Here is a 24,472-nt window from a genome sequence, read left to right as displayed (position 1 = left end):
ATTTGTGCCTGGAAGGGGTGGAAAGGAGCGGTCCAATGAAACGGCAAGTACACAACTGTAGTTCTCCCCCCACCCCCAGAGCATAGGGATATCATGCCATGGCACCTGGACACGCGACATATCATCAAAGAAAACGGCATGGTACGTGCTGGGAGCATATATTGATGCAATTACCACCTGTCGGCCATCCAATGTGCCCCTGACCACCACATATCTGCCCTCCGTGTCTACCAATGATTGTGTGATTTTAAGTGGGACCCTTGGTCGCACCCAGATTAGCGCACCTCGCGCATAGGCTGAATGCCCCATGGCATACAGTTGACCACGCCAGCGGCGGTTTAAGCGTTCGATTTCTGATTTGGCCATGTGCGTCTCTAGCAAAAGAGCTATTTGTATGTAATGTTGTTTGAGGTATGAGTATATCTGGTACCTACATGACGGTGTGTGCATGCCCCGCACATTCCATGTACCCATTTTAAGTGCAGACATAGTTTTTACAGTGTATTAGGTGGCCCGCATCTGTCGCAGCATAACAAACATATGCAGTACAAAGGGCCCAGCAACATACCACTTGCCAAGCACAGTAACCCAAGGCATTATGCGTTGTGTGTAAATAGCATACAATAAAGGATATCCCATAATAAAATCAAAACAAGAATGAAAACATAAGAAAAATACCAAAAGGGCGATGATGTAACCAGCAATCGTCCAAACTCTCATGAGAGGCAACAGTAACAACCAATCTGGGGGGGGGGGATGCGCTATGTATCACGTACCGATAACTTACAATATATGTGCCCAGTGTTTCAGAGGCTCCCCGCCTGCAGGCATAATACAGTACAATAAAAGCAAACTGTGTATCCCAGCTCAGGATCACCCACCAGGCTAACGATGTGTGTTGGTGACTGCACAGCAGCAACCACACCTAAGGTCGGGTCCCGTTCTCCCCCTTGCATCATGAAACCACTCACCGTTACATGCGGTATTCGGAGTCACATCATTACTATTACACATGACTACACCGTGAGTGACTGCATACCCCCATGCATAGATTACAATACCTCAGTCTGCAGTCCAAACGAGGATTAAATCTCGCAATGTTTATATGATTATATCCGCTGTCTGCGGAGTGACGTCCCGCTGCTCAGTCAGGACCTGTGAGTTCTGCAGGACATCAATTCTCTCGTCATCACTGGACAGGTCGTGCTGGCTGGAGTTGGATGCGTCCTCGGCCACCAAAGAACCGCTGAACTCCGCCACTGCCTGCAGGGCATCTCGTTGTCCGCTAAGAATCAAATCTGTGTGTGGTCCCATCGCAGGCGAGGGTGGCGTCCGGATCCCCGTCAGCCTGCGCTCTCTCCGGCGGCGGAGGAAGGGGCCCCTCAGTTTCGGTAGTGCCATCGCCACAGGGGCATCACGAGGCCCCGCAGCAGTGAAGGTGTCTAGCCAGTCCTCCGCCTCTTCTGATGTGGCAAAGAAATGCGTCTTGTCGCTTGCTACAACCCGCAAGCGCGTCGGGAAAAGCAGAGAGTATTTCAGGTTGTGTTGCCCAAGATGCATTTTCACTGCCATAAATGCGAACCTTTGCCTCTGCCCCTGGATGGTATAGTCTGGAAAAAACATTATTTTATGATTAACTATTTGAATATCTTGTAGCTTTCTGGTTTCCTATAGGATAGAGTCTCAGTCTCGATAATTGAGAAGTCGGAGGAGCATGGGCCGAGGATTCGATCCCGTGGGGCGGGGGGGGGGGGGGGGGGGGAGGGGAGGGGAGGGGGTGTTTCCTTCCGGCAGTAGGTTTAAGATCCACTTTTCCATGTGTAGGGTGGGCTCCCTTTCTTCCCAGCATTCCGGCACACCTACTATGCGCACGTTGTTTCGTCGCGCCTGTCCTCCCGCGTCCTCGGCTCTGTCCTCCAGAAACTCCACTCAGTGGAGCAAATCTTGTACATGTTTGTCTGTCTGGGCCACTTGCGGCTTAATGTCTGCAAATGCGGTCCGTTAGCTTCCGATGGTCAGCATGCAGATGGGTGAGATCAATGGCTACCTTGTCGATCTTCGATTCCAAGGATGTACTGGTCTGATTGAGGGTTTCTGCCATATGCTCCATCGCAGCCAGCACCCCATCCAATTTATTTGCAGTTTGATCAACGTGTCTTTGCTTCGCCATTTTGTCTAATTTGGGCTTAGTCGGCAGCTGTAGGACTTGTGTTCCTTTCGTTCCGGCCCGCGCCCCGGTGCCCCCCGACATGAGTCTCCGCGGTCGCACTCCTGCGCCGCTCCGCGTAGGACAGGATCTCAAAGTGACATTGCCAGGGCTTGAAGGTCACAGTGGGGCCCGCAGTGATATTCGTAGGTCGCGAGTAGCAGCTGCGACCGTCCCGCAGCCCGGGACTTTAGTGGTAGGGCACTCCCGCTGCGCACCGGTGTCTCCACCGCAACACAATCACCATCCACTTCCTGCAGGCATCTGGGTTGCTCCAGGTCGCGGCACTGACGGTCGTCTCGGGAAGGAGCAGGTACTACCCGCGTCTGCAACGCAACAGTCTGTGGGCGCCAGCAAGTCACACTTCCAAACGCCACCCAAATGTCCTGCACAGAATCTTTCAGGCGCGGCCCGGAAATGCAAAAACCTCCCTGTGCCAATAGTTCAATAATCAGCGGGTTAGCAATATGTGCCCCTCCGTCTAGGGTGCAATGTTTCAGAATATCAGCCAAATGTCCATGTGGCGGGGGCTCAGGGGATCTCAAGCACCGCCACTCCCGGGCATCAGGCGGGGCAGGCTCCGTTCCTCGCTATGTGTCACCACATCGCTCTCACAGGGGCATCAGCAGTTTACTTCTCCTCATAGAGCCTTTAGTTCATGACATCCACGCCATAGACGCCAGTACCTTAAACAGCAGCATGGAGGGCAGCAGTGATTCAGGTATGAGTCCATAGGTCTCAGCAGGCAGCCCAGTAGCAGAGGCTCACTCCGAATGAACTTGCCATGAGGGCAGCCTTAATGACAGCAGGGCTCACCCCCTGAAGTCCACGCAGCAGTTTCTCACATGCAGGTCAGTAAGAGCTCCACAACACTGCAGCAGGTAGCACTCTGCGGCAGAGTGGGCAACCATAGCTCCTCTCGTACATGGGGACACTTTCGCCACAATGTAAATACGGGGGCAGTCAAGCGAGCCAAACAGCTGCCGCGTCCGCCACCCCGCCTCACCTATCGTGGTGGCCAGCAGCCGATGTAGGAGGTGCCGTACAGCGCAGGTGTGTGGACGGTCCAGCAGGGGCCGCGATCCGCCACCAGCCCGATTCTTCTCGGCGATGGTGTAAACAGCTCCAGCATCCTCATCCGGCAGGGGTGTCACAGACCGCGACCGCACCTCAGAGGCAGCGGCGCCACGAGCTGCCCAGGTGGCACCACCGCCCACCGTCCACTCCCCCACAATCCAGCAGTCAGCGGCCGACACAGGGGGCCCATGAAGCTAGGGCAGGCAGGCGATGCAGCGGGGGGGGGGGCTCAGATCGTACCCCACCCCCTTCCAGCAAGCGTTAAGTAAGGCGGCAGCAGGGTGAGCAGCCACAGCCCGTTTTCTACCAAGTCAATGCCATTACTCTTTTCGCGGCCTTGTAGGCGGAGCCAGTCCCCTGGCTCGCCTAGTGCACGCCCGCCATACAGATCAGGTGCATGGCAGTCGGTCTCTGCCAATTCCGCGGAGCAGGTCTCGAAATGGACGAGAACAGCAGCGGAGGTCCGGGCCGTGTTCCTGTTAAGGTTGCGCTCGGCTATAAGCACTTTGGGTGTCCATCTTCGGAGTTTAGGGCCTGTTTGGGGGAGACTCTGTTGGAGCTCTACCCAGACACATCTTCTTCCATCGTGGCCGTAGCCACGCCCCCGGGGTGAAAACCCTTGATACTAGGGCAAGGAAAACCTAGTACGCATACTCTTCTACTGTGTGTATAAATCATGAGATATATACCCAAGACAAAGACGTATATATATATAATAAATGAAGGAAATATGTAAAAAAAAGGGGGGACTCAAAGGGCACACCCTAAACAAAGGGAAGTCGCACAATAGGTACAAACGGCACCGGTGTGAAGCACAGCAGGACAACAGCGTAAAAAAAAAACGAAAAGCGACAACATCCCCCCCCTGACGGGGACAGAACCGTGGCCCCCCGCGAGACAGGCAGGGACACTGACCACTACACTCACGAGGGAGGAGTGAGAAATACACAGACAGAGGTCTGTCGGAAAAAGGGTAGATACAGTCTCATACAGACACTGTATGATGACGATTATCCTGAAGAAGAACACTTGCACCGTAACATACACATAAGAAAGCAGCAGTACCGTTCGTCATGAGTGGTAATGCACAATCATCTGCAGAGGCCGGGAGCGGAAGGACCTGAACCCCTGCGCATAACAAGCAAAGGGGCCGAAGAGAATGACAGGAAGTGCATAACGAAATAGGTTACAAGGTAACACGCAGCAGAAACGTAGCTGGTAAAAACTACAGAGCCCATAGGCAAAAGCCCCACAGAGCCTGAGCCATGAGAGAAGATGCAAGCAATTCCCCAGACCAAGAATTGAGAGTAGAACGCGGTCAAGACAGGGGCGGAAAGTACACCGCCAGCGCCCTGCGACAGCAAAGATATCCTGTGTGCACAGACATAGTGTGTCTCCACAGAGACAGGAAAGAGCTACAGACCAACCGTAGACTACAACACAAAACCCCCAGGAGAGAACCGCACCAATCCCGCGGGTCACACTAGAGGGGATGTCCTACAACAGCAGGAAGAGTGTGGACAAAAGAGAAGTAGCCGGAGAAGACTCCGCAGGAGCCATTGAAACTTCCTGTGCTTGGAAGAGCAGCTATACAATAGCCAGCAAGTACCCCACATAGAGTATGGCACATCCCTATAAAAGCAAGGGACACCTCTTTGAGCCAAGCTCTAAGACAGAGGACGAAAAAGAAATTTAGAAACAGCTGGCTAGCTGCAACAAAAGAAAGACAAAACGTCGAAAAGCTGCACAGTAATAATGTCTTGAACCCAGAGACGGAGCACCAGAAAAAGCAGTGACAATACTGCAACTAAAAGCCAAAGTCCACAACAAGGACTGCAAACCATGGAACTCATGGAAACCCAGACATGAGACGTTGAACCGCCGGGTCAGCATGTCTGTCGAACAGGGTGACCCCATCAAAGGGCAAATCCCCAAGAGGCTCCTGGACGTTGGCAGGGAAACAGCCATCACATAGTCAGGCATGGCGGCGCAGAGCAACTGACCGAGCCATAGCTCGACCCACTGAATCGGTGGTGGCCATGGCCGACCGAATGGAAAACTGCGCCATTTCTCGGCCATTACAAATCAACCGCTCAAGGTCAGTCCAAGGACCCTCCAGAAGAGAGGGAAGGAGGTGCTCGGCCGAGTCCCAAAGGGCAGAAGTAGCCCGTGGAAACACCCAAGACGTGTTCAGGGATCTAAGGCCTGCACTGGTGGACACAAGAACATGGCGGCCACAAGACTCCAACCATCGAGATTCCCAGGTGGGAGGGAGTAACAGAGGGGTTGAAGGCAACGAGATTGAAGCCGCCTGAATCACCAGCCCCTGATCCCTAGGGTGGAAGGACAAACAGACAGGGTCTTCTGGAGCCGGGCGATGTAGATGTGCAATAGCACGATCCACTGGGTCCCCCCCCGATGAGGGCCTCGCCCAAGTCCCCAGTAGAGCGTCGTACAACGACTCGCCAAAAGGCAACATGGGCTTCACTTCCATGGTGCCCTGGTGAAGTAAATCCAGCAAGGGATTGGAGGGCAGAGAGACTGAGGGTGGCTGCATTTGTAAAATGACCATAGCCCTGCGAACCTTTCCTCGCGAAAGCCGCACTAGCCACCATGGCCATTCGAGGTGGCAACAACAGGTCATCTGTAGGGGATGGCATGAGGCTAATTCTGCCACTAAAACATTGGGGCTCTAGAGCCTGAGGACATCCAAGGACCTGCCAATGCAAGGGGTCCCACCCAAAAGGACAACAAAACAACCCTGGGGGTGGCAAATCCACAGGGGCCTCCTCCGATTCGGTCTCCACATCCTCCACAAACCGATAAACGGCCAGGGATGGCACCAGCATTGATCGGTGTTGAGACAGCGTCGACGAACCCCGAAGGAGCGTCGTCTGTCCGGTGTCGGACCGGCGTCAACACGACCTCCACTGAGGTGGAAACCTGCCGAGAGGAAGGGAGTGGACTCGGGAGTCGAGGACTGGGCTGCAGCCTCATCCGGCGTCGGCGCAGGGAACCTCCCAGGGCTGTGCGGAGACGACATGGAAGTCTTGGACGTGCGAGGAGGATGCCCCTCCAGGCTGCGCCCTGACGTCGCAGTGACTCCGGAACCGGAGTCAGGGTGCTCGACCGGTGCCGAGGGCGAACCCGCCGGCAAAGCCCGGATCTGAGCCCCTAACCTCTCTATGGGGCCCGAAGGCGCGCCAGGAAGAGGGTGTGACCCAAAGATGGCTAACAAGGCCCGAGAATAGGCCTCGATTTGGGCCAGAGTCACCCCAGCTTTAGGAAATGGTGGGTAAGTGGGGGGTCGACTCCTGAGGGCCCGTGTCCAGTGGAGACCGGGAGCATCGGGCCCCGCCGACGCATGCGGTCGACGACATCCGTGACTACTTCTTCTTGTGCTAAACCGAGACCTGTCCCGAATGGCCCCCCCCACAGGAGAAGGAGACCGGCGGCGTGAGTACTCCGAACGGGGCATCCGGGCGGACAGCAACTTCATGCGCCGTTCCCGCAGGGACTTCGGCTTCAGACGTCGGCAGGCGTCGCACTCCCAAGCACCACATACAGATCGCGTGTGAATTCGTCACCGACATCTGCCGCGTACAGGATTCACACGCCTTGAAGCCCGAAGGCATCACACACTGTTCCCGGACGCCCAAAAACTTTGAGAAAGCCTGAAAACCAAAAACAGGCCAGAGATAACTACTTCTCCAGATCCGCTTTGAGAAGAAAACGGACGTCAGCACGCCGGGGGAAAATTGGGGGGTGGTCTTATATGGCTCCATTGACATCACTTCCATGGACGACATCAGGATGGAGTCGGGCGATGCCGACCCCGGTGTGCAGAGGTACTGCTGGGGAAAACGTTTTCCGGATCCAGTCTGGTGCCTGGGGATACTCTAAGTTAAGGAATCTGCAGCTAAATGTCTATATCAGATAAATAAATGTCTCAGCTTGGACAACCACATTTCTATGGAATCACTGAACGTGGCATCGGGAGCAATATTTTTATTTAACATGAATAAATAATATTGGATAACTTGAGGTCCACACACTTTATAAGGGTAATCCATTGCATCCTGAATATGTTAAAGATCATCACACTCTGATCCGGAACACTTTATTTGGTGATGGGGTGCACTTCATACAATAAGGTGGGGACATCGTTTTTGCGCCTGTACGTCAAAGAAGATTGACTACCCTTAAAGCCATCTTCATTTGGGAATGCAGTGGTCCTTCCCTATTGTATTGACTACTTGGGCTTTAGACTCAAACACATTTAGTTGGTACTGGTTATTGCTTGTAGATTAAGTCTGACCATCCTTTATGTCATCTTCACTTGCGAACGTAGTGACTTTATTTTAATGTATTGACCACTTGGACTTTGGAACTATACACATGCAGTGTTGCTGGCTCATACTACAGAATGAAGATTGGCAGTGGGACGCACCTGTTGAGTGGCTTATCAACCTCATGCACCTAGTACTTACGGAGAACTTTTTCAAATTTGAGGAACAAATATTTCTCCAGGTCCATGGAACATCCATGGGCAGCATGTTCGCGCCAAGTATAGAGTGTCTGCATATGAGCCACTTTGAGGACCAACACATCTGGTCCCATAATCCATATTCAGAAAACATCTGTAGATGGTGGAGGTAAATAGATGATATTCTGAACATCTGGAAGGGTGATGAAAATAGCACAGTGGAGTTCACGAGATGGATAAACATGCTTAACCCACACCTCAGATTTACAAAAACATCTAATAATGAAACAGTGTCCTTTTTAGACATTAACATTCTGGCCAGAGGTGGTAAACTTCAGAGCTCATTATACACAAAACCTAAAGATAAGAACAGTCTGTTACGCTTTGACAGCGCACATCCGCGGGCACCGCAAGAACATTTGCCAATCGGACAGTTTCTTAGGATTCAAAGAAACTGTTCTGATTTGGAGACACATAAAAAAAAGAGGCCGATAAATTGACCCTCAAGTTACAACAGAAAGCCTATCCAAACAAGATCATAGAGCAGGCACATAATACGTCACGTAACAACTAGGGAGGCACTACTGGAAATGAACGCTAGGCCGGAGGTCAATTCACTCATATGTGTCACCACCTACAATTCCTCATCAAATGCAATAAAGAAAATCATAAGCAAATGACCTATCCTGACCTCCAACAAACTCACGTTCGACAGACCCATGTTCTCTTTTAAAAGAAACAAAAGTTTGAGGAACACATTGGTACACACAGATACGTACAAACCCAAACCTAGTAACCAAGTCACTCTATGGCACCAGCTGCCGGTTACGGGTCATTACCCGTGTGGCTCCTGCATGGTTTGCCCGCTCACTGAACCTACTAAAGAAATACACCTGGTCCTAGACTTTCCATGGGAACAACGGGCACACACCAATTGTAATTCTGATAACGTAATATATCTCGTCACTTGCCCCTGCCAACTCAAGTATGTGGGCATGACCACTAGAAAAATAAAAGTACGCGTTAGTGAACATCGCAGCATGATCAGATTCAGTCACTAAACTCACCGCTCACTAACTAGAGAAGGGACACACTGACCAAGATCTTAGGTGGACCATTATAGAGAAAGTGAAGGGAGGTGGGAATATAACCTATAGGTTATTAGAAAGAGAACAACGTTGGGTATACAGATTAGGAATACATGAAAAGGGATTAAATTGTTCCACTCCATGAAACCAATTAAACCGTAAATGAGCCTACAAATTCATGATGTTACAATGACTGCCTGTTTTGTACCTCGACAGGTAGATAGCTGAATTGGTGAAACATACACTTCTAACTGTTATGACTGTACCAAGCACATTCAAGAGACTATATAACCCTGTGAATTTCTTGTGGGCTTAGCAGCTATGGTTAATATTTCTTCCAATATCACTGCTACTGCTTAGATTGCCTGCTATCACTAGGAGAAACGCTCAACTATTTAGTTTGGGATATTTATCTGGCTAAACCTGTGATGACAATTTTAGTTTTGTCCGGCCTATAAGATCACTATAATATTCGGGTCCAATCCCCTTGACACACCGGTCAAGTTTTTAATAGTTTAATATATCAATCTATATTTCCTGCATTAGGTCGACATGACTGACAAACATGTATAGGGTTGCACACTTTGAAACATCTTCATATAACAAGATTAAAATTCAGGTGTTCGCCCCAATAACTTTGTTGAACATCATGACGTACAATACATAACCGCGGTGATTAGAACTACGGATCCCAGGAATTTCCTGGAAATCCATAGTCCATTGGCTTTACACTCCTCAATCGCACACCATGTGATGCAATGACGTGTCCACATTGATGCGCCCACAGCTACCCGGAACTATTCCTGACTCTGCACTTCAAAAGGCAAGAGCTACCGACAACATATTGCTAAAAGCCTAGGGAAACAGACCGAATAGGCGCACATATGGGGCAGGACTCTTGATGTTGTGAGTATGCGGCACTACAGACAGTGCATTTTGCGCTACACAGGTACGATGGAATGCTAGCTGACTTTACGAGTCCCTAACGAAACTAGTGGCTCTTTTTCCTTTCTTTATACTCCCTCCTCTGGACTAAATTGATCAGTGTGTGACTAAAGGGCTACCCCACTGCTGTGGGTCCCCTGAGAAGCTAACACTCTCCCGAGTTGGGGTAAGGGTGACTATATGCAATTGGGCAAATATGTTTTTATGTGCGATGACATGTGTGAGATGGTTTGTGTGTGTTGAGTGAGAAGGGTGCAGTGAAAGCAATAAATAATTGTCATACACTTCACTTGGATTAGTGACAGAATGCGAGTCATATTGCCACTTCACTAAATAGATTACAGAACAATAGACTCGGTTAGAAATTGATTAACAGATCACATAACAAATGGCTACGACGTGTCATGGCTCCTACACACCCTCCCTGTTCGATTAGCCTGGGTGTACAGAGCACATCACAATTGGGGATTTTGTAATGTATGAATTCTTTCAATGGTTGTCTCTTTCTCCATTTTTACTTTCCCACAGATGGGGTACGGCATACCTCTAAAGACATAAGATAAGTTATCTTGGTTTGGGTGTGGGACACTAAGGAGCAGCTCTCTGCCCTTATACATATAAGCAATAGGGAGTTTCCTTTTTGCAACATTTAGCAGGGAGGACATTTTTGCCCTGAAGAAAGTCCGGGACCTTTTTAGGCCCTCGTTCGAACTGAAACATGTTGGCACTAGGGTCATAGGACCATAATACTCCTTGTGACCCACATTGTGTTTTGTATTTTTAATATCCCCGGTGACTCCAATAATAGAGCGATACCGGGATCTGCAGGAGGATTTTTTTTTATACCCCCTGGCCATTTCTTCCTAAGTGCTCCCTGACATATGATTGAGCCCACCCTGACTTTTAGGAGTCAGGGTGAATCGGATGATGAAGCATGACACTACTAGAGTGTGTGAGGGTTATAAGAACAAAAGAAATTGCTTCCTTTCGCACAATCTAGTGGGTGGTAGTTGAAAGTGCTCTTTCATTTTCCCATGTCATCGAACTTTTATAGTTCGTGTAGAAACGCTCGTGGGGTACTTATTGTGGTAGATGATTAGCACGGGAGGATGCATCTCCACTAGGAGTATCCCCTCCACACTTGTGGCCCTGGAGGAGGTTCCCTTCTCTAGGAGGCTGTAGTAGATTATTATTATAATTCGACATCTGGTAGTGTTCCTAATGGACAGCAACTATTTTTGCTTGAACCCACTACATTAATTCTGTTTGGATTCTTTCATGACTATTCTTAGAAATCATGTTAAGATTATTTATGAAATGTGAGATTGGTTTTTCCATTGTTTTGGGAAAAAAACCTGGAAAGTATTGTCTTATTGGACGATTTTTCACCTTTGTTCCCTTTATATGTCAATCTCAGTGTATTTTTCCCCTCATTCTCTTTTATAAATATTCAATTTTATTTTATTGTTGGTCTTTGGCTGCACTTTCCGACTTGCATATCCAAGATAGTACGTAATATTGTCAATACTATGTCTTAGCCATTTTTAATGTGATTAAATTTTTCTTTGAATGCACTTGAATCATTTTCGATGATCCTTGCATAGAATATTACGCATCAAGTTGTGATGGTTTGAACCATATTTGCCTGAAGACTGTTCCTTTCCCAACCACAAAAACCTCTACAGATGGTAGCTGGTTATTAAGCGAAACGCGTTGGTTGCACTTTTGTTCATGTATGAAGATGAATAAAGAATCTAAAGGATAAAGAAAACCAAATCATTGTGAACTTGATTGTCTTATTTTTCTTTCAATTTTTGTTTATATGTGTTGCTGCTAATATGTATCTAAAAAAAAGAATTCTCTATGTTGGGTCATCGGGTAACTGACCTATAGAGGTGGGCAGCAAGTTGAAACACTTTGTGCAAACTATAGCAAGTGCAGTATAGAGTTCCCTCGCTACATTCATTTGTCAATGTCACTAGATTGGCTTGGGCCTAGTCTTTCCTTATCTTCTTCAGAACTCTGAGTAGGAGAGGTAGAGGTGGGAAAGGCATACAGTAGTCCCGAGCGCCACTCAAAGCGAAAGGCATCTCAGAGTGAGAGCTTGCTTGTGGGCAAAAGTTTGGACACTTTATGTTGGTGAACAGATTATATCCAGGGCTCTCCCCATTGCTGAGATGCCAGAGGGCACCCCTGAGTGCATCTGCCATTTACGATCCACTAGGCAACGTCAGATGAGTTAGTCCACCATGATGTTCACAGACCCCTCTCCTAAGTGCCGCTACCACGGGTCAATTTCTGGTCTAGCAGGCACCACTGCAGTTCTTTACTTAAACTGCCTTTAATGACCTTTCTGACCACCATAACTGAGCAAAATACGTCAACACTTATGGGCATGAACTTATTCACAAGTACCATTGTGATGCATCTTGTGACAATACTCAACATTGCAAGTACTGTTGCAACCCAAATCTGCAAAGCAGTCATCACTGCAGGTCTTTTGCAGTTCCTGTCGAAACCTGTATACAATCTGACAGGTTTCCTTGGTGCTGACCTCACTGATACTTCAGATCTCACTGCAGAGCCCACATGTGCCAACTGCCATAGTCCACAAGGAGGATGCCAGATGCCAAAAAGCCACATAGACCCTCTCACTGAGATGCAGGTTGAAGGTGGAGACATCGGGATCATAGGCAGAATATCCTGGATTCAAAGAAATGGAGGGAAGGCTCGGAAAAGAACTGTGTCCAGAAGGCTCAAATGAAAGGAAGCCTCTGTGAAGTAGTCAGGGGTGACTTTGAGGTGTTGAGGAAAATCCCAACAAGGCCACCATGTCTGTGGTCATCTGGAGGTAGTTCACAATGGTTTGCGGCAAGGCCACCTTCAGCAACCAGTTGTCAAGGTATAGCAAGACGGGTATTCTTGAAGATGTGCCGTGACTACCACCATCACTTTTCTGATCATGAAAGGGCACTGGTTAGGCTGAAGTGGGGCCCAGAGCATCGAAAGTGCTTCTGGGACACCTGAAACCAGAGGTAACGCCTGTGGGACTATAGCATGGGAATGTGGAAATAAGTGTCCTACAGCTCCACAGCTACCATCTACTCTCCTAGGTCCAGCTGGAGAAGTTCAAAGGACAAAAGGTTGAGGCTAGAGCAGAGGCCTTTGTCCTTCTTTAGCACCAAGAAGTAATGGGAGTAACAACCAATTTGACTTCTGATGCCTGCAACCCCTCTATGGCTCCCCTGTCCAAGAGAGCATTACATTTCCTTTGTAGAATGGACAACCGGTCCTCTGGGAGGTGCTGTGGTGTGGGGAAGGAAACTGAGAGCATAATAATTTTGGATAATCTGGACCAGCTTCTCATCTAACATGCCGCTCTACCACCACTGGAGGTAAAAAGTGATGTAGCCTCCCATCTGCCGTTTCTGTGCTGCCATGGGCCAATTAAAGAGGTTTTGTGGTGGCAGGGGGAAGGGGTTAGGGGAATTAGGGTAAATCTTTGTCCATGGGAGCGTGAACGCTGGCGGCAGATCCCCTGTATCTGCCTCAAAACGTTTGGGAGGCCTGCTGCTGCTGAAGTAAGAACTGACACGGTCTCTGCTGAAAACCTATCCTGAAGCCCTGAAAGGGGTGAAACTGTTTGGGAAACTGATATACCAAGGTTACTAACCCAAGGGAGTGGGCTGAGTCCTTGTGAACCTCGAAAACGCTCCAAGGCGGAGCCCTCTTTGAGTCCAAAGAGATGTAGGACATCAAAGGCCTATCCATTAGCGACTGTTGGACATCCCTCAAAAAGCCAGTTGAGCGAATCTTAGGAAGGTGCTGAATCACCACACTGGTTCCGATTGCCCTACCCAAACACTTGATAGTGTCCAGAACTGAGCAAATAACATACTTCACAGTGTCCTGACTGCCCTGGATAACACACTGGAGGTTGCATCCGAGGTCTTCCTAGACTGCTGTCGATACCTCTACCACCATTTCCCACATTGCATGAGAGTATCTGCCCAGGAGGCAACTGGAGTTCACAGAGTGTAGGGAAAAACTAGCATGCATTTGGCATGAAGATTCTATATTTTGCGATTCTCTTTCTGGTGCAATGGAGTTTAATCTGCTTTTTAAATCCTGAAATATCAAGCTTTCTGGTGTAGGATGTTGAAGGATTTCCTGGAGCAAGTTTGTGTCTCCTCGCTATTTGGCAGTTTACTGAGCAAGATCCTGGTTTTGTCCAGGTGCCCAGCAGTGTGTCGGTTATGGCTTCATTGAATGGCAGGAGAAGCTCCTATGACTTCTGTCCTGGATGTAGGACTTCAGTGATGATGGTGGGTTTGATTTCAGTGGTTGAAAATGTCAGAACAAGGACCTCTGCTGCTCTCCTTATTACCACTACGGAAGAGGAAGACTCTTCATTAGCTGGTCCTGATGTGGGTGAATGGAAGCCAGTATCAGGGAAGGCATTGAGTCCTCAGCCATCCTGTAGGTCCAAAAATAGTTTTTCATCATTGTAGACCTGGCTTTCATCATTGTTTGGGTCCGTGATGTCATAGTGCTGTGGTAGCGTCTTAGAATCGGAGCAGGCAAGAGGACGAGGTGGTGACAGCCTCGGTGGGGGTTGTGGTGGGTTCGCCTACCAGTCCGAAAGAACTATCAACTCCTCCCCTGGTGTTGGTGTCAACTCCACAGAGGGGTTGAGAGGTACAAATGGAGCTCACCTCAGTTCCTAAGGGCCTGTAGGCTCTCCGCCGGCATCTTGGAGTCTCATAACTCCGGTATCTGTTGTGGCATCACTAATGGGCCTGGGAACATGGGTTACATCAGGACAAGGGCCAGAGACAGTTCCAATGATGGAGACCACGTTCGTGGCCTGGAGGTACATGGGGTGTCATGGGACTCCGAGTGGTGGGACACAGGAGCTGTGGTTTGATTTTTCATTCTTTTTTTACGTGACCGAGCCGATGACTTGGATCTCGAAGATCTAAATCTTTGTTGTAACCCTTAATGTGAAATAAACAGTAAAAGTGACATGCATATTAAACATACAACTATCACCTGAATGCATTTTAAGTCAAACAAACCTCACTGAATAATCAGCATTTGTAGTAAAACCAGTTGAAACAATTGAAAAAACCAAGATTTTACCTCAAAATTTCCTAGAAGACTAAGACTTGTGACCGGTGGAGCACTTGCACTAAGAAAATACGAATCAAAGTTGTCTGGAATATCTTGTGTGTTTAAATACTGCTGTGTACTGTAAAAAAAAAAAAAAAAAAGAAGAAATTAAGTGAAAAAGCATAAGTATATTTTAATATGCTATATTGCTATTTTAACACCATATTTGAAGTATAATTCTTTAAAAAAAAAAATGCAAAGTCTTCTAAAATAAACCACATTTACAATATTTTTGTAGTAACTTGCAGACCTCATTCTGGCCACCTTCATTTGATCCTTTTTGTAAACCATCTTTCATATGGAAGGTTGCTTATTATGACGGAAGCAATGAAATTAAGGGAAAGATTAATAACCAATATTCATGAAAATCATACCCCTAAACTACTTTGCATGTATTAAAAGTAAATACGAATTCTACCTAAATGGAACATTTCATAAGCATAATAACAGCTTATAATGCTTTTACAGTGCACATGAATTTATGCTGTAGCAGTGGGATACATGTGTACAGACATTTTTGTTTGGAGTTCTTGATAAAGCAAGAACACAGTCAAAAGGATTGTACATTAAAATATTAACCAAAAATGTCAAAATATAAAAATAGCACTAAATAATCATGATGAAAAAACAGTTTACATACGTTGGGTGTAAAAGATAAAATATCAACTACAATAATATAGGAGACCAAAATATTGTTACAAAATAGGTAGATGCAAGTATATCAGATTTGTAATATTAAACCGTATATTAGCTATGAAAGATTTTTACTTTAAAAATCCTTAAAAAACATTGTTTTTAATAACTGACAAACAAGATAAAAATATAGGTTTCGAAATAAAAGTAAAAGAAAAAACATATTATATAAATACCATTATGAAAAAGTAGAAAATAAAAATTATAATTAAATACACTACATATGAAATCCTTAAATAATATATATACACAATATGATTGTTAAAATTTTAAAAAATGTAAATAAATTTCACTTTAAAAAAAACAAAATTATAATTAGAGAAATCGACTAAAATAACTTTACAACACATCACAAACAAATTTGGAAAAAAAATTAAATGAAACATGCCACATACAAAAAATTACAGTTGTAGGGGTCAAATGTAAAATCCCCATTCCAAAGAAAAACAGTAGGAAAAGTGTTGGACTTTGGATGTGTCCGATTTACTATCCGCACTGCAATGGAAACTAAAATAGGGAAAAGCTGGACATTGGAAAGCTTAAAATTACTATTTCCACTTCATTGGTAAAATAAAATATATAAAATTTGACAATATAAAATGTATAAAATAATTACAAAAGGAAACATTAAAAATTAGTCCAAAATAAAACTCAAAATATTAATCATAAAAACCTTAAAAGAGTATTTGTCTCCGTAAATATATATATATATATACATATAGATATATACACTCACAACACACACACATATATATATACACACACACACACACAAACACAACCTACTAAACACCAAAATCCCAACACCCACAAACTAATTTACAAATTCGAAGCACATAAATTGAGAGAGGCATGGATACAAAAACAACAATTCGTAGGCTTTGATCCCACAGATGATGGAGGACAATGATGACAGAAAACGTCAGCCTTTCACTAGAAGGTATTGTAGATCCTTTTATTCATTTATTAAGTACAAAACAGACAACGCGTTTCAATCGTTGCGGGCTTCTTCAGGGCAACGAAATAGTTTACACAGTCCAGAAAGGGAATTCCAAATGATGATCCGGCAAACTTGTGTTGCTTCAAATGTTCCTGAAACATTTGAAGCGACACGAGTTTGCCGGATAGTCGCGTGATAAGGCCGGCGAATGAGCACCCATACACCCTGTTCCTTGAATGGGAAAGTGACTACAGTCTATTTGCACATTGAATGTAACGTTTCTCAGACTCTGCGACAGAGATCAAACACGATTAGAAAGTGCCGACCAAATTGGGCTTACATCATTTGGAATTCAGTTTCTGGACTGTGTAAACTATTTCGTTGTATCAATGCCTCTCTCAATTTATGTGCTTCCATGTTGTATTAGAAACCATAATAGGTGGCTGGTTTTGGGAGGTGGGCATTGACTGTTAGAAATTACACTGAATATTCTTTGATCTATTTATAAGAAACACTGGTAGTTTGTGCAGTAAGATATACCCTGCCACCGTTCTTGTATGGAGTAGACTAATTTACAAATTCAATACTATAAACAATAAAAAATTACAATTACTATTTTATTCAAATGTATTACATAATTAACACATAAAATAACTGTCATAATTAATATCTACATTAAACTAAAAATAAACAATTATAATTAATATATTAAAAAACGTCCTTCCATTTCCCCCACAAATCTAACAACCAGATGTTGGAAATGTGCCCTTTCTGCATGGTCACCCCATTATTTTTAAGCCTTTTTGATGATCCCCATGTTTTCTGGCTATATAACTCTTTGAACTTTACCCCAGTAAAGTGCTTGGGCTCCTCCTTTCAATATGGTTAAATTGGTATATTCCTAATTGGCACTGTTGACTGTAGAACTCCTTGCATTTTACCCTGGCCAATCAATGGTAAAGTGCCTGTGACTCCCCTTGAAACATGCATGCTGAAAATTACATAACCCTAATTTAACTTAACTATAAGTCCCTAATGTATGGCACCAAGGTGTAGCCAGGGCCTCTAATATAAATATGCCACAAGTGGACTGCGGCACCGATTGCACTATACACTACAGGGATAATGTAAACATTACTGAAAGCCTGCGACCAGTAACCTGCCTATGCAGGTTTTAACTGTAAATTTGACCTGTGAAAATAACCCCTTTTGACAGGCTTGAACCTTCTTTTTATACACGTACATGTCACCCCTAATTAGGCTTTATTGCCCTTAAAGGCAGGATGCCTGATATTTAAAAGTAGGATGTGTAAAAGATTAATGTCTAACATGTCCTTTTTTCACCAGTATTTCTTTATTGATTTTAAGAAATGGTCATAACGATTGTGCACAGTTTGTAAAAGCACACAAGCCTATTAACAGACATTACATTAATACGCACAACAGGATAACAATTCTGCTCAGGTGCTAGCAATGACTGAGGTATGTGACCTCTCCCCATCCTTTAGGGTATACACTTGTGCACATAGTCCCTATCTATCTTCTTCGGTCAGGAGATACAGAATGTCCCTGAGGCCAGTATGTAGGACAAAACATGAACAAAACCATTACAACTCTCCCTTATCAGGGAAACTGAACTAAGAAGCCAGGTGTTAGTCAATGTCGCAATCTCAAATATTGACCCTTTCTAATGAGGCTGAGTGCTGTCCCCGCTAATCCCTGTCCTGGTAGGTACTAGCCTCTCATTATATTTGTACTAGTCATTGGTGTTATATCTTCAGGGAGTGTTTGTACTGCCCAAGGGGTATCCTTAGTGTGTGTTACAATCCTCGCCCGCGGGCGCTTGAAGCAGATGGAGCATGGTGCACCTCAGGTCATGCTCCAGAATCTGCCCAATCATGGAGATTCAAGTCCTTCCCTACCCTTCCTTTAGGACAGTTTATCATCTGTTTTGGCCTTCAGCACCATCAGGTAATCGCCCCATGTATCTGAAGGACGGCCTCCAAGGCCCTGTGCACGAAATTTATGCCATGCATCACATTCCACAGTCCCACATTTAAGGAGCTCAGTGATATCCAGGCCATGGTGAGTCTCTGTTTAACTGAAGCGTCATCTATGGCTATGAGTCTCGCAATATGTTTATTGTTTTATTATGAGCTTGGCTGTCTCACCGCCGTAGTACCGCATACACCCACTTACCCCCCCAGCAGCCCACGGCGCTGGCTGTCCTAAGACTGTTGCATTTCAACCTGACGATGGTGCTGGCGGTGTGGATGCCGGGTTCTTGCAGCGGTGGTGAGTATTTTTCACAGATACATCGATGCCTGTGTGGTACTTCGACTGCAGATGTGTCAGATGCACACATATACATGACATATGTGGAGAAAAATACCATACACCCCTTATCAGGTTCAGCCCATATGTGGGCAGTCCTGGCAATGGGTATATGGTTCGAAAAGGACTCTCCTGAAAATCACTGCAAACGGGCTCGTAATCCTCGGGTGAGATCCTGCTGAGAAGGGGGTACATGGAGAAAGGGGGTGAGTGGGCACCCTAAATCCTTTGTCACCACCACCTTGAACCAGATGATCAGACAGCCGCTGTCCGCTCGTGGATCAGGCAACTCTTAATATGGACAGAGGTGCAGCTCCCCTGTACCATCCTATGGCAGCTGCCTTTCCCTGACTGCGAACCTGGAATTTGCTGGCAGTCTCTGCAGTCCAGCAACGGCCTTCACAAAGCTGATCCAGGCAACTAAAAATACGGCAGCCGGACCACTGAGCTCACCGCGTTCTGACCGCTACCGCTGGCTTGGTGGTCTACAGGACGGCCAACTCTTAATAAGGTCCTTATTATTTTTAGGTCTCGCCTGGCGTAGGCTGTGCGCATTGCAGTCTAGCTGGCGAGATTTAATGATATGGGGATTTTTTAGTAAAGGGCATTAAGCCCCGCCCCTCTTTTCCATTGGCTGGCGTCACCGTTTATGCTAACCGGTGGCCAGCCATTGGGAAAGAGCTCTGTGTGACGTACTCTTTTCTCTCTTTCTGCCGTCCCACTTGGACTGACTGCCCTGACTTACTGCTGGCGTAAAAGGTTTGTTATCTTTATGCGGCGAAACAGATGGCCCCTAAAGAAGTTAATAAACCTTTTACGCCTGCAGGCCGAGGCCGTCCAAGTGGGACGGCAGAAAAAGGCGAACGAAAACGTCATGGCGAGCGCTTGTATTGGAGTGCCTCGGCTGTGTGTTAGTAATTTTGTGCTTGTTAGCTTTCGGTGGCAAACGCACGCAGCTCATATTTTCAACCACACGCGTTTTTGTTTTTTACTTAAACACACTGGTTACTTTGTTAGCGCTCCTCTGACGGCATAATCTTCTTCGCCCGTTACTTAATCTCCACGTACACCTCAACACCTCCCCCTAACACAACAGTGCTTGCCCGCCCCCAGTACCCCTCCAACTTCACTCTTGTGTTGGTGCTTCTACAGCTTATCTCAGTTCGGCAGAGTCGGCAGATCTGGATGTTTTGCGTTTGCATATGAACGAGCAGCTGACGGCATTTCAATACCCCTCGTGCACCCAGTATAGCTTTCCCGTTTATTTTAATTATTCAAGCACGACACCTCTTTTGTGCACGTGGTTTCTTGCAGGCATCACGCTCCCTTCCTAATGCCTGTGTGAACATGCCTAAGTCCACCGGAGTAAAGAAGGACGCACTGCTCATAATACATTGCCATTGAGCATAGGCTTTACATTCTTAAGATGGCCACAGCTTTCATCTGTAAACGCGTGTCGGAGGCTCAAGCAGATCCTATTGCATGCCATAAAGTAACACTATACAAGTGTTTTGGGTGATTGTGCAAAGAGCGCCGAAGAGACATGGGTGCTTGTGCTCGGGAAATTGCAAGAGGTGAAAGTATGTCCGACGTTGGAGGGTTGTGCTCCGCCCCTTCTGTACTCAGCAATGCTCCAGCTGGTACTTCTCTCCAGGGACAGATGAAATGGCTTTGGAGTAGAGGAGCAGGGGTGGAGAGGGTCCTAGGAACGAATACAAAATCTTTCCAGCCAGCACCTGCACAGACACATTCATCACAGCTGCAGCCATTGCAGGGGAGCACACTGTCATGTATACTGTAGACTGTGAAGGTGAGCATGTGGTCAGGATGCTAATGAAGGGATCTTCTCCAAGCAATCCTTTCACCACCTCCACAAGCAACACCTCTTATCCCTTTGTGTTTTTTGTTTTTACTCCTAAAACTTGTAAATGCCCCAAGAAATCAAGGTCTCTACCATGATATTCCACAGTACAGTAGCTCTTATGGTAAGACTTCTGAGTGTTTCAGGCTGCTGTGGAGGGCACTTGCTTTGCGAGAAAGCTACACTGTGTACTTACAAGGGAATGACTATTCCCAATGCCCTCTGGGAGGCCCAAAGGGGGTCCTGAAAGCTTAGAGATACACAGCAAGGGGCTGGGAGCAAACAGGCTTTGTGGGCAGACACTCCTCCCAGGCACCCATATGTATGTGCCCCACGGCACTGGATTGCAGGGGCGACCGGGCATTGTGTGTGTGTGTGTGTGGGGGGGGATTTTGTGTGACTGCCATGTATGGTTTTATTTTTGTTTTTCATCTATCTCGTGATCTAATGGCTCAAGTACTGTAACAATTTAGCGTTACTCATTTCAGCCTCTCTTCTTGTACATATGCACACTAAGTTAAAAAACAAAAGTCTCTAAGCAGAATGAGGTCCAGAGATGTTAAAATGTTTATTTAATCCACTATGGTGTCCGTGCTGTCCTTTGCTCTCCTACCAGTTGTTATTGTTATAATTGCCCTCTCTCCCTCTCCTCCCCTCTCTAGCCCGTCTCCTTCTTGCCCCGCGGCCCCTTCCGCCGGTCCCAAGCTGCTCCTCCCTCCCTACAGTCCTGGCCTCAGACATCTCCCTCCCTCTCAGCCCAGTCTCTCTGCCCCATTCAAACACTTTCGGCTTCTCTGCCCCAGGGTCCCCCCCTTCACTCTTTCCGAAGCAGCTGTTCTCTCCCTCCCCAGTTCTGCTCTCAGACGACCACTTCTCCCCCAACAGCCGGCGACTTTCCCCAGACCCCCTTCTTGTGTTACTCAGAACCCCTCCTTCCAGACCCTCTTCCCCTCCCACCTTCGACTGCCCTCTCACCTCTTGCCCCTGACTCACACCCATGCACCCTCTGCCCACTCTGTGACGCCCTCTTTTTTCTGCCCTACTCTTTTTTTACCACTCTCCCCATCTGATTTTATCCCTAACCCCAATCTTTTGACATCTCTCTTCACTCTCCTGTATCCTTCTTTCCCATTCTCTCGCACCTTTCTCTTTCTCTCCCTCTTAAAGTTTAACTAGCCTCCACTCTCCTCCTCTACCCCCACCCCTCCCCTCTTCTCTTCCTATCCCATCCCCGCCCAATTCCCTCTTGTCCTGTCCTCTCCATCCCTCCCCCACTCCCCTCCAACCTCTCCTCTCTAATCCCATCTCTTCCCTATACCTCCGCCCCCTCTTTCTCCACACCCTCCGTGTTTGGCCGTCCTAGCATCTTCCACTTTAGACTACTTCCTATCTCTGGAGCAATTATTTTTACCCCCTTAACAGCTGGCTGTCTAGATTAGTATTCCAGATGCATTCTGGATGTTGTAGTCAGAGCAGCAAGCCTATCCTCACACCGAGGGTCAAGGAAGGGCTCCCAGAGCTCTTATGCAATACTGACGAAGAAAGATGGCATGTTAATGGCCCAGAGGCAGAGCATCTGCACAGAGAGCGCTCTAAAATAACAAGCATCGAAAATGCAATAGATCTCGCCTTTGATAAACTTAAAGCCATTTGCTTTGCTATACAAAACCATTAGCAAAGCAAATGGCTCTAACTTAATCAAAGGCGAAACCTATTGCATTTTCAATGCTTGTTTGTATGTAGTATCAGCCCCAAGAGGCATTGCTCCGAGGTCTGCGCACAGGGTTTGTCCATAAGCTCAGTCATAACTTCCTTCCAGTACCTTGCTATTTTGAGCCAGAACCGAATGATGTTTTGGAAATCTGCTGTCTGTGAGTGGCATCTAGGTCATTTGGGCTCTACTCCCGGGAACATGTGGTTCAACCATACATGATTAAGGTCTACTCCCGGGAGCATGCGGTCCAACCATACAGAGGTAAGGTATGTATGTTGCAAGTAGTTGACTTGGGTATACTTAATTTTCAGATTCCTGGACACTGTTTTTAACTACTTTATCTCCCCTTCCCACTGCCTTTCTGTCAATTCCTGCCCTACAATGGCATCCCATTCAGACCCCCCAGGATATTGCGGCATAGATTCACAAATTTAGCGGCACAAACATGTAAATTTAGCGGCACAAAAGTTGAAATTTAGCGGCATTAGTGCGGCACTTTTATTTTTACTCTAAATCATTCCTTTTCAGTCTTAAATCAAAGAAAACTGTTTTAGCATAGCATTCCACTTTCAAATAGGCATGTGTAAAGTGTCTGAGAGTATTTGTTTGCTAAGCTGTGTGCTTTTGTTTCCCCTCCGTTCCTTGTATTTGTATTTAAGTGAGGTTCCAGGCCACGTGCACAGCTAGCCAGGACTGAGCTAAAGGTTTTTATGAGTCTGACTGGACTTGTTATTGGTTTGTGTGTTTATTACATGGTAATGTCACACAACCACATTATATAATAAACTACTTTCCTCAGTAAAGGTGAAAGCGGCATCTTCTAAATGAAATAGATTGTGCGTCATACTGCACATTGCTTGACCACACACCATCAAAAAACGTTTTGTCTACGAAGATCAAGGAATTAAAATATTTTGAATTATGGTTTAATCGTTTTTATGATTAGCATATTTTCGGTGAAATAACACTACTCAACGCCTGCTAAGTGTGGACATTGGTTCACTTGCTCTTTGATAGGCAGTACTCACAGCAGCAATTCTCCAAAAGGAAAGAATGCTATACAAAAGGAATACTAAACACAGTGGGAAATGCTATGCTTACTGCTGCATAATTCTGAAGACTTTCGTGGTTTTTAGTAAATAAATCATGCTTTAATCGATTTACAGAAGAGTTTTCATTGAGCAAACGGTGACCGCGGCTAAATGTCGAAATGCCACAGAACAGCTGTTTGAGCTCAACTAATAACAACATTACTCCTTTTGATCAAAAGGAGCCGCCTGATGGCCCTTTAACTTGACCTTTATCTTGGAGGCAGCAGGAGGTGACAGTAAAAAAAGGCCCCCCTTGCTGCCTGCACATTGTTGCTGTTAACTAATTGCAGGAATTTCCTCTTCTGAAATCTTTCTGCCGCCCAGCCCCGATTTCGCGGGCACTTTTGTAAAAAGCGCGGCCTTTTTACAAAAGTGCCGATTTCGCGATTATTTTGCAAATCGCGAAATCGCGAAATCCTGGAGGGTCTGATTAACCACGTAGACCAGGGTCCTCAGTGAGGCGGGACCCCAGGAGCACGTTATATAACAGAGTTACCTCCTTCATTACGTACCCCGTGTAGCAAAAGTCACAGCATTTTAGAGGTGTACTGTTCGGTCTGACCCTGGCCCAATGTCTCTAGATGAAGTGTCAGTTCATTGTACGTCAGGTAGCGGCCCAGGCCAATTCTGCATTTCTCGGTCACCACTGGGACTGTGAGCATTATGGTGTGTTCAAACAAGTCTCCCAATGTTGACAGTCCATTCTTTAACCAGTGCTTTGTGTTGAGGTGGAAGGTGAGTGTATTAAAGTCCAGGAGTGCTCATAATGGCAAAACTATGGTATATGGCATATTCCAATAGGCACATGTTTATGCCAACAGTATGATTACCATGTCCTTACAGTGAAAATGCCCTCAAAGCTATT

The 24,472-nt window shown here is 46.4% G+C and overlaps 1 protein-coding gene across 3 annotated transcripts in view; it reads right to left on the bottom strand.

Annotated features, from left to right (window-relative positions):
• The window catches only part of ATOSA (atos homolog A), a 408,075-nt gene that overhangs the window by 108,865 nt on the left and 274,738 nt on the right, over nucleotides 1–24,472 (bottom strand). For all 3 annotated transcript variants that reach the window (XM_085644168.1, XM_085644169.1, XM_085644167.1), the window contains one exon: nucleotides 14,945–15,053. In XM_085644168.1, the coding sequence (XP_085500294.1) occupies nucleotides 14,945–15,053 (109 nt within the window). The remainder of the gene's footprint in view (nucleotides 1–14,944; nucleotides 15,054–24,472) is intronic.

This window comes from Triturus cristatus, chromosome 3_1 (assembly GCF_964204655.1).
Source record: "Triturus cristatus chromosome 3_1, aTriCri1.1, whole genome shotgun sequence".
NCBI lineage: Eukaryota > Metazoa > Chordata > Amphibia > Caudata > Salamandridae > Triturus > Triturus cristatus.
Note: the sequence above shows the minus strand (reverse complement) of the source record. Positions and strands in the feature narration are given on the sequence as shown.